Here is a 10,125-nt window from a genome sequence, read left to right as displayed (position 1 = left end):
CAAGAATATTCTTCGTTGGTGAAGAAGAAACAAGAGGTGAAGGGCTGAGCCTGCGAGAAGACGAGGGGCGAGGGGACGCCTCCTTCCTTCTCACAGGTACAGCAACCTGCCTCTCCGAGGCGCGAGAGAAGAGAAGCGCTCCTCGGACGACGTCCTACCTCTCTTCTGTGGAGGAAACGCGTCATACGACGCAGGAGAAGACCGTAACGATAACGTAGAGAGGGGACGTAAAGCGTCCTCCCTCGAAAAGTCCTTTTCAACGGACGCGAGTCTCTCCGAGCGCTCCACCCCTTGCGCGGGAGGGCGCCTCGGAGGACGAAAAACAGTCCTTAAGGATGCAAGCCTGAGCACGCTCCTTGGCAGCCTGGGAACTAACAACAGGTCCTGCCGAAGGGACGCCAGATCGGTGGGGAGCCCCCGTAACCCTCTTGCGGCTTTTTTCGACATACCCACTCCCTGAGTCCTGGGAGTCCGATAGAGGTCTAGGCCTAGAGGCATTATGGGGCCGATCTGACGCCCCCTCCACACACTAGGGGCACGATCACACACTTTACTCGAGCCGTTTTCTAGGGCCAACACTTTGGACTCTAGAGTGCGTAACGACTCTAGAATCAGAGAAAGGGCATTACCTTCTCCAGACACAGAACCAGGGCCCTCAGGCAACAACACAGGATTAGGTGAAGCAAATTCTACTGGTGTTAAAATGGGAAATGAAATGTTACTTCCCTTACCTTTCGTAGAATGAACCGCTCTTGGAGGAAGCCCTCCTGATCCTATCGCGTTCCAACTTACGCCGATAGGACTCATACACCTTCCATCCACCATCAGTCAAACTTTTGCATTCAATGCATCGATCATCCAACAAACAAACATGCCCCCTACACCCCATACATACTGTGTGGGGATCTACCGATGATTTCGGTAGCCTCACCTTGCAATCACTCCTCACACACATCTGAAGCTCACTGAACTTGATCCAGAACATCACGTTCACAGAAAAGCCAATCCAAAATAAAAAAAGTCCACTATCGCGCATGCCAATCCAACAATCCAGAGTCAAAACCAAAAGTCAATCCAGATACTTAGAACGAGTCAAATCCAAAAATCCTGGCGGAGGTCTGTAAACAGGTGTTTACCGACCGGCGACAGAAAAAATATAATAGAAAATGGGAATGGTTCCTGATATCCGCCTCCCAGCGGCGGGAATGGGTACTACCACCTGGCCGCCCACTGCGTGTGCCGCGAGTTTTGAAATTCTGTCGGACTTCGGAGAATACAGCTATATATATATCTGTAAGGTAAGTTTCATGAACAAAATTAAGCATTTTTCAATCCTTTTCCTACTAAGAATCCTACTCATATGATAACCAAACATTTCAAATATCTTGTACCAAAGGGCAACAGAATTGTTAAGTTACAGCAGTTTACACATTTGTCAAATGATTCATTATCACTCATACATATAGTATATGCTCTTACCCCTTCATCCCGCTCCATTTCTTCATCCAGGGCAGAATTGAGAGCATCACGAACAGTGAGTTGACCTGCTGCTACTCTTGTTGTGGAGAAACTACGGGTCAACACCCCCGAGATGTGCTGCACAACATAAAATTGTATAAGTATTTTCATAAACAACTTTTAATCAATCCTTTCATTTAAAATTCTATTTCATTAACTTTCCACAACAAAACTATTACACCAGCCTACAGAAAATATGACAACAGAATAGCCAATAAATAGTTACTGTAATTTGTAAGGGTTATGGTTATACTTCTGAAAAAACAAAGATCATGCTAACTTAAATCATTATATGGTATATCATAATAAAGATGTGCAAATAAGTCACTGCCTTTGATGCAATCTTCCAAAGATGGAGTGCCCATTTGAGAGAGAGAGAGAGAGAGAGAGAGAGAGAGAGAGAGAGAGAGAGAGAGAGAGAGAGAGAGAGAGAATAAACATATCCATAATTTATCAACAAATATGACATTCTTATAATAAAATTAAGTTCTATAAACACTTAACAACTAATTACATGCAATGCTTTTCACATGACAGCCTGAAATTTCAAAATTCACTATACAGGCGGCCCTCGGTTAGCGGCAGGGGTTCCGTTCCTGGCCGCTGACGCTAATGATTTTCGACGCTAAGCGATCTTAAAGCCTACGGCTGCTGCACAACTTCTTTCGAAACTCTAGACCAGTCAAAGGCGCCGTAATCCCACAATGGCGCAATATGACAATTTGTCGAAAATTGCATTTTTCCTAACTATACAAACCTGAGGTCCTTTAACAATAGGAAGGTAACTAGCGGCAGCTGGGACGGTCGTAAGCTTCGAACAAGGGGAGAACGGTAGTTAACTGCTTGTCCGATCGTGCGCGCGGCGAGAGGTGAAGAATCACTTTTGCTTTAGGCCCATGCAAAAAGATGCATAGTGAGGGGTGGCATGAGGTGGGACTATATGTAAAGGACCTCAGGTTTGTATAGTTAGGAAAAATGATATTGTTATGATACAATAAAGTTTCATACATACTTACCTGGCAGATATATACTTCGCTAAGACTCCGTCGTCCCCGACAGAAATTCAAATTTTGCGCCACTCGCTACAGGTAGGTCAGGTGATCTACCGGCCTGCCCTGGGTGGCAGGACTAGGAACCATTCCCGTTTTCTATCATATTTTCTCTCTTCCACCTGTCTCCTGTGGGGAGGCTGAGTGGGCCATTAATCGTATATATCTGCCAGGTAAGTATGTATGAAACTTTATTGTATCATAACAATATCATTTTCATACAATCAACTTACCTGTCAGATATATACTTAGCTGATTGGCACCCTTTGGTGGAGGGTAAGAGACAGCTAACTACTGGAATAGACAGGTAAACAACATATGTTGTAGGTATATAAAAAACCTTGGTTCCTACCTGATAGGTGGTAGACTTTGTGGCGGCTGCCCAGAAGTCTGCATCACCTCAAGAAACTTTAGCGAGATATGTGATCTATGGCCAAGAGTTCTTGTGGGTCTGCCGATGGGGTCTTATCCGCTTACTCGGCAAAGCCTAAAAGGACTTTGTCAATGGGTGCTAATCCACTTATATGACAATACACCTTATGAAGGAGCACACAACCGATCCCGATCACCTGATCCTAACCACCATGTTAGTACTAAAGATTATTCAGAGTTATCCCCAAACTCTTCACAACAACCAGAACTCAAAAACACATTACGCACAAATACATAAAATTTTCATCACAAAAATTAATACTCATCTAAGAAGATATCACAAGAGTTCCTTACTGAACAATAGTGAACGGCCGCCAGTGCGACATCTAGCATTTTGTCAGCAGAAAGTCTAGAACATATCTAATAGAAGGTATGTACAAATTTAAGGATCAGTGTTAGCTCCTATACCCAGGATCGTATCCGCAGACACGAAAGGACCTAGAGAAAAACATTTCTCGTAGGTCACACGAACATCTCTCAAGTAGTGAGATGCAAATACTGAGTTGCATCTCCAAAATGTTCTTTAGTGACATATTCTTATGAAACGAGAGAGACGTCGCTACTGCTCTCACTTCATGAGCTTTCACTCTCAAGAGTCGAAACGCGTCGTCAGGACAGATCTTATGCGCGTCTGTAATGACGTTTCTCACAAAGAACGCTAGAGCATTCTTAGACATCAGTCTTGTGGGGTCTTTTACCGCGCACCAAAGACCTTGTCTAGTGCCCCCCCATCTGGTTTTTTCTCTGAAGGTAGAATTTTAGTGCTCTTACAGGACAGAGAGATCTTTCTGCTTCTCTACCGACGAGACTCGATAAGCCTTCAACCTCGAGGTCTTAGGCCAGGGATTCGAGGGGTTCTCGTTTTAGCTAAAAAATGAAATTTTCATTATTAAAATGAAGTTTTATTGTATACTACCGAACAATTATAGAGCCGTGATTTCACGAGCGGCAGGATACTAAATTCAAATTTAGCGCGTCGGCGTCGCCAACACTGGTGGTGATGACGTCATCTCCCTCCACTCGCGGGAGAACCAGGTACAACTGCCCAGGTGAATCCAATTCTTTCTGCCCGTCCGTCCACTAAGGGAGGAGGGTGGGTATAATCATAATTGTTCGGTAAGTATACAATAAAACTTCATTTTAATAATGAAAATTTCATTTTATTGTAGTGTCTTACCGAACAATATAGAGCTGATTACACATTTATGGAAGGTGGGATTCAGTGGACCACTAGTATTTTTAAATGGTTACATTTATTGCAATACCAGTAAACACTCAAGGTGTCTGTGTACCTTACCTTGTAAGAGAGCTACAGCAGACTGTTACTGCCTCTGGTCGGTGCTCTTCTTACTATTGTAGAGGAATTGGAATTTGACCAAAGTTAGCCTCTACAGGAGTGGAATCCTTCCGTAGTTCAAGCGAGTCAGGCTGACTGACGGAGGATAGTAACAACAAAGATTGCCCTTGCCCTGGGCTAAGACCAGAAATTCAATCATACAAAAACATTGTCACCAACACCAGATTTAAAAACATATATACCCAACCATTGTAAAATCTGACCTAACAGACTGGTGAGTATCCCAGGTACTCAGTACCCCCAGCTTCCCTTGAACTCGACAACCTATTCAAGGTGAAAAGTTAGCATAGAGGTGACGACCCCTGTGCCGTTTCTCCCAACACCATGCCAGAAACCGCCACCGGACCTAACGTTTTACAATTCTCGAAAACCGTTTTCTATCTCTTTGAGATAATGACTCGCAAAAACCGAATTCGATCTCCAAAACGTGCTCTGAAGAATCGAAGCTAAAGATAAATTCTTTCTGAATGCTAAAGAAGTTGCCACTGCTCTAACCTCGTGAGCTTTAACTCTCAGAACGGAAGATTGTCGTTCTCGGACTGCGAGTGAGCTTCCCTGATAAGCTCTCAATAAAGAACGATATAGCATTCTTAGAAAGAGGACGAGAGGGATTTTGAACCGAGGTCCAGAGCTTAGAAGATTGTCCTCTGATACCCTTAGTGGCAAACAGATACTGCTTAATAGCCCTGACTGGACATAAGAGCCTTTCTTCCTCCTCATGTCCAACCAAATCAGATAAGTTCCTTACCACAAAACTCCTCGGCCAAGGATTAGAAGGATTCTCATTTTTGGCTAGAAAGGTCAAAGATACCGAAAATACAGCATTGCCTTGAGAGAAACCGACTCTTTTGTCTATAGCGTGCATTCGCTGACACGCTTAGCAGAAGCTAGTGCAATAAGAGAGTGCCTTCTTAGTCAAGTTCCTGAGTGAAGCCGACTTCAAAGGCTCAAACGGTGGCCCCATGAGGAACTTAAGCACCACATCTAAGTTCCAAGCCACTGTATCTTGCGGGAGCTTAGTGGTTTCGAAAGACCTAATGAGGTCCGACAGATCTGAATTGGAGGAAATATCCAAACCTCGATGTCGAAAAAAAACCGAAGAGAGCATGGCTCTATATCCTCTGATCGTCGAAGGAGCCAGTTTCTTAGAGTTCCTAAGAAATAGAAGAAAATCTGCTATTTCTGTTAAAGAGGTCGCAGAAGTAGAGACTTTAGCACTTCTACACCACTCTCTGAAGATTCTCCACTTCCCTTGATAGAGTTTGTTAGAAGACTCTCTCCTACAACGAGCGATAGCTTCTGCAGCTCTTCTTGAAAATCCTTTCGCTCTGACAAGATTCCGGACAGTCTGAACCCTGTCAGAGCTAGAGCGGACAAGTTTTTGGTGGAACCTCTTGAAGTGAGGTTGTTTGAGAAGCACTTCTCGGAGGAAGAAGTCTGGGGAAGTCTACTAACAACTGGAGAAGGTCCGGGAACCACCTCTTTCCTGGGCCAAAAGGGAGCGATTAACGTTAGCGTTACATTGCGTGCGACATGAACTTGTTCAGCACCTCTCTATTAGACCGAACGGGGGATGGAATGCATAAGCTTCCAGACCCGACCAATCCAACAGCATTGCGTCCACCGACCAAGCTAGAGGATCTGGGACTGGAGAACAAAAGAGAGGAAGACGGTTGTTCCTCGAGTGTCGCGAACAGGTTATTGACGGTCGTCCCCAAAGGCGCCAAAGTTTCTGACAAATCTTGTTGTCCAAAGTCCACTCCAGAGGTAACACTTGCTGTTGACGACTTAACTCGTCCGCCAGGACGTTCATCTTTCCCGGAACAAATCTCGGGACTAGCTGAACCTTCGCTTCGTTTGACCACAGGAGGAGATCCTTGGCTACTTCGTACAGAGAGAAAGACTGAGTCCCCCCTGTTTCCGCACGTACGAGAGAGCCGTGGAGTTGTCGGAATGCACTGCCACTACTCGGCCTTCTACTAAGCTCCGAAACTGTCTGAGCCCTAAGAAAATTGCTAACAGTTCCTTTACATTTATGTGGAACTTCTTCTCCTTCTCCGACCAAGCTCCTGAAGTCCGTTGATTTCCCAGTAGGGCCTCCCCAACCTGTGTCCGATGCGTCGGAAAAGAACTGTAGGTTCGGGAGGATGGTCGTAAATCTAACCCTTCTTCCAAACCTTGCTCGAGGAGAGCCACCACCTTAGGTCCTCTTTTATTTGATCTGTGACAGGAAAGGTAATCGAGTCTGGTTGTGTCTTCCTGCACCAAGAGGCTCTCAGGAAAAAAACTGCAGAGGTCTCATGTGGCAGTCTTCCCAACGTCACAAATTTCTCCACTGACGTCAATTTGCCCAGGAGCCTCATCCACTGATTGGCAGAACTTACTTTTGTCCAAGAACTCCTGAACTGTCTCCAGACAGCCTTGAACCCTCCCCTTCGGGGACAGAAAAGCCCGAAAAACTTGAGCATTCAGAATCATCCCCAAATAAAGGATGCTCTGAGATGGAACCAACTGGGACTTCTGTTTGTTGACCAGAATTCCTAACTTTCTGGCAAGATCAGAGTTGTTCCAAGGTCCTTCATGCACCGACTCTCTGATTCCGACGGAGAAGACAATCGTCCAGATAGAGGGAGATTCTTACTCCTAATAGTGTAGCCAGCTTTCCTATCGGGGATAGAACCCTGGTGAAAACTTGAGGAGCGGTCGCTAGTCCGAAGCAAAGCGCCGAAACTGAAACACCTTGCCTTCGAACATGAACCTCAGGTACTTCCGAGATTCGCGATGTATCGGAATGTGAAAATAAGCGTCTTGCATGTCCAGAGAGACCATCCAATCCCCCTGTCTGATGGACTCCCAGAACCGACCGAGTGGTCTCCATATGAAATTTTGTTTTCTGGACATGCAAGTTCAGGGCGCTCACATCCAAAACCGGCCTCCAGCCCCTGATGACTTGGGAACTACAAAAAGGCGATTGTAAAAGCCTGGAGGAAAATCCCCTTCTATCTGTTCTATCGCTTCTTTGAGAACAAGCGCTTCCACTTCTGCGGCTAGCGCCAGAATTTGTCTGAGCCCTGGAGAGTATGCCTGGAATGGAATTGGCAACAGGTGAGAGCGAGGGAGGTGAAACGAGAGGAATACGATAGCCGAACTTGAGTACTTGCACTACCCAGGCTTCTGCTCTCTGTTTTCCCATTCCTCCCAAAACAGAGCCAGCCTGGCTCCCACTGGTGCATGAAGAACCGAGCTTTCATTGGCAAGGTTGTTAACCTTGGCCGAAGGCCTTAGACTGAGGTCGCAAATTCGATTTCGGCCGAAAGAAGCGCTTGGGTTTTCTCCCTCGAAAAGGCGCTTGGGCCAGAGGAGAAACCGAAGGAACAGTCTCCACAGGGAGCTTTAGGTCTCTTAGTAGACTGTGCCAGTAAATCCGAAGTAGATTTCTTATCTAGCGCAGACGAAATTGACAACACTACATCGTCTGGAAAGAGGTTATCTTTCACAAAAGGAGCAAACAAGAGAGCAGACTTCTGTTGGGACGTAACCTTTTAGAAGCAAAGGTGAGCACCAAAGTTGCCTTTTCTTAAGGGTACAAAGGCGATGAGCGAAGCTAACTCATCACATCCATCCCTAATGGATTTGTCCGCACAGGACAGAACACCAATCCAATCCTCCGCTAACTCCTGGGAAAGAGAGGACAGTCTTCGATCTTGGCCGCTAAAGCGCCAATAGTCCAATCAAGGAAGCTAAAGACTTCCAAAAGTTTAAATTGATTCTTTACAACGTGGTCCAACTCAGGCGCTGTAAAGAAAACTTTCGCTTCGGCGAAAGCAGATCTTCTAGAGGAGTCGATTAAACTGGAGAAGTCTCCCTGGAGGAGGCAGAAACTCCCAGAGAAGGAGCTTCCCCAGTTACATAAAACAAACCTATACCTCTTACGAAGCAACTTAGAGGGAGGGTAAGCAAAAAGAGCCTTCCCTAAGTCTCTTTTATTTCATAGACATCCATTTCTCCGTCTCTTCCAACGAATGTCTAACCGCTTTAGATAGAACAAGTTTTGGGAGGAGAGGGTCTGAAGTTTTCCTCCTCATCAAAAAAGTCGAAGTTGGGAGAGCGCGGAGCCGCTTTCTCAAAATAATCTGGATAAGATACCAGAAGAAATCTAAGGAGACGGTGAATAACAGAGAGGTGATGTGAATCCTCCTTCTCTACTTCTTCTTCATTCTCCGATACCGCCGAAGAAGTAGACGGAACTACAACCGGATCTGAAGGTTTCGAACCACCCTTGGACTCATTCATCCAGTTGGTTAACATCTCTAACTGCTTGCGCAAAGGCGCCAGAGACGAATCAAAAACAGTTAACGTAGCTTGGAAGAGCCTAAATGTTCAGCAGGAGGCGGAAAAACTACTTGCGCCTCGCTCGGAGCCGCCGAAATTCGAGCGAAACAGGCGCATCAGGCGTAACAGACGAAAAAGCGCTAAAGAAACACCCTTAGAACTGCTAGCTACAGCGCTAAAACCACAATCTCTACTAGTAGATGGAGCCTGAAAAAGGCACAGATTGAGGCGGACGAACGAGCGTAACGGCCGAGGCGCAACCCTATCTCAGGCTCCTTATACCGCTGACTGGAGGAGGCGAAGAATCGGCGCCTGAACGCCTCTTTAAGGGACGCGAAACGGGCGAATCTTGCCAAGAGCGCCGTGCGACCGGAGACGAATCGCTTGAATCATTTGAAAGGCGTCTGACCGCAACACCTTTCCAACGCTTAACCAGAGCCCTGTTGAGGCGCAACAGGCTCAACAAGAGAGGCGCCTGTCTGTGGGCAAATCACCCCGATCGACTCCCTTGGACTTCGGTATGTCTTCTCCCCGGTGCGGGGGAGCTGGACAGTGACCTTGTCTAGGAGACGTGTCAGGACAGACAGAAGCACCCTCAACTACACTCTTACCTGAGAACGCTTTCTCCAAAAACGTCTTAACTGAATACCAAGTTGCAAAACCGTATTCGCTAGTACGAAAATTTCTGATCTAACCTCGATTCCAGACTGGCAATGGTGTCGGAAGAAACTACACGGGAAGCGGAGAAGTGATTAGTAGGAGGTAATAGGAGGATGTAGTTAAAGGAGACCATAACAATTTGAGGAGAAACAGAAGGAACAGATGACATCGCAAGACGAAGCAGAGCTAAGTCTACTTTCCCTAAGCGCTGCTTTTCTAATTCTGTCTTTAGCTAATTTCTCCGAGTATGAACTAAAAAACTTCCATTGAGAATCAGTCCAATCACTACACTCGTTACATGTTCGATCTGCTGAACAAACCGTCCCCTACACTTAACACATTTAGTGTGAGAATCATACTCTAGCTTGGATAATCTAGTTTTTTACATCCTGAGATGCAAAACTAACTCCCGACGGACTAGAATCCGACATGGCAACGCCTAAATAAAAGCAAAATAACAACAACGCCAAAAAAGAGTACTTCACCAATTCCGAAGATCAAATCCACAAGAAAAAAAGCGAAGCAAAGTCATCCAACCGCACCGACCACCGATGTTCACCGGACGCCGGCAGGAAAAGAATTGGATTCACCTGGGCAGTTGTACCTGGTTCTCCCGCGAGTGGAGGAGATGACGTCATCACCACCAGTGCTTGGCGACGCCGACGCGCTAAATTTGAATTTAGTATCCTGCCGCTCGTGGAAATCACGGCTCTATAATTGTTCGGTAAGACACTACAATAAAAATAATGCTTTAAACGAGCAAATGGCTGAGTCCCC

At 45.9% G+C, this 10,125-nt stretch overlaps 1 protein-coding gene across 1 annotated transcript in view; it reads right to left on the bottom strand.

Moving 5' to 3' along the window:
• LOC135206233 (pyruvate dehydrogenase E1 component subunit beta, mitochondrial-like) overlaps positions 1-10,125 on the bottom strand; it is a gene marked incomplete in the record, with an annotated part of 150,109 nt that overhangs the window by 122,407 nt on the left and 17,577 nt on the right. The window contains 1 exon segment of the mRNA XM_064237602.1: positions 1,480-1,596. Within this exon segment, the coding sequence (XP_064093672.1) occupies positions 1,480-1,596 (117 nt within the window).

Source organism: Macrobrachium nipponense, chromosome 11 (genome assembly GCF_015104395.2).
Source record: "Macrobrachium nipponense isolate FS-2020 chromosome 11, ASM1510439v2, whole genome shotgun sequence".
Classification (NCBI taxonomy): domain Eukaryota; kingdom Metazoa; phylum Arthropoda; class Malacostraca; order Decapoda; family Palaemonidae; genus Macrobrachium; species Macrobrachium nipponense.
The sequence above is the reverse complement of the archived record's forward strand: the minus strand, read 5'-3'. Positions and strand labels throughout refer to the sequence as shown.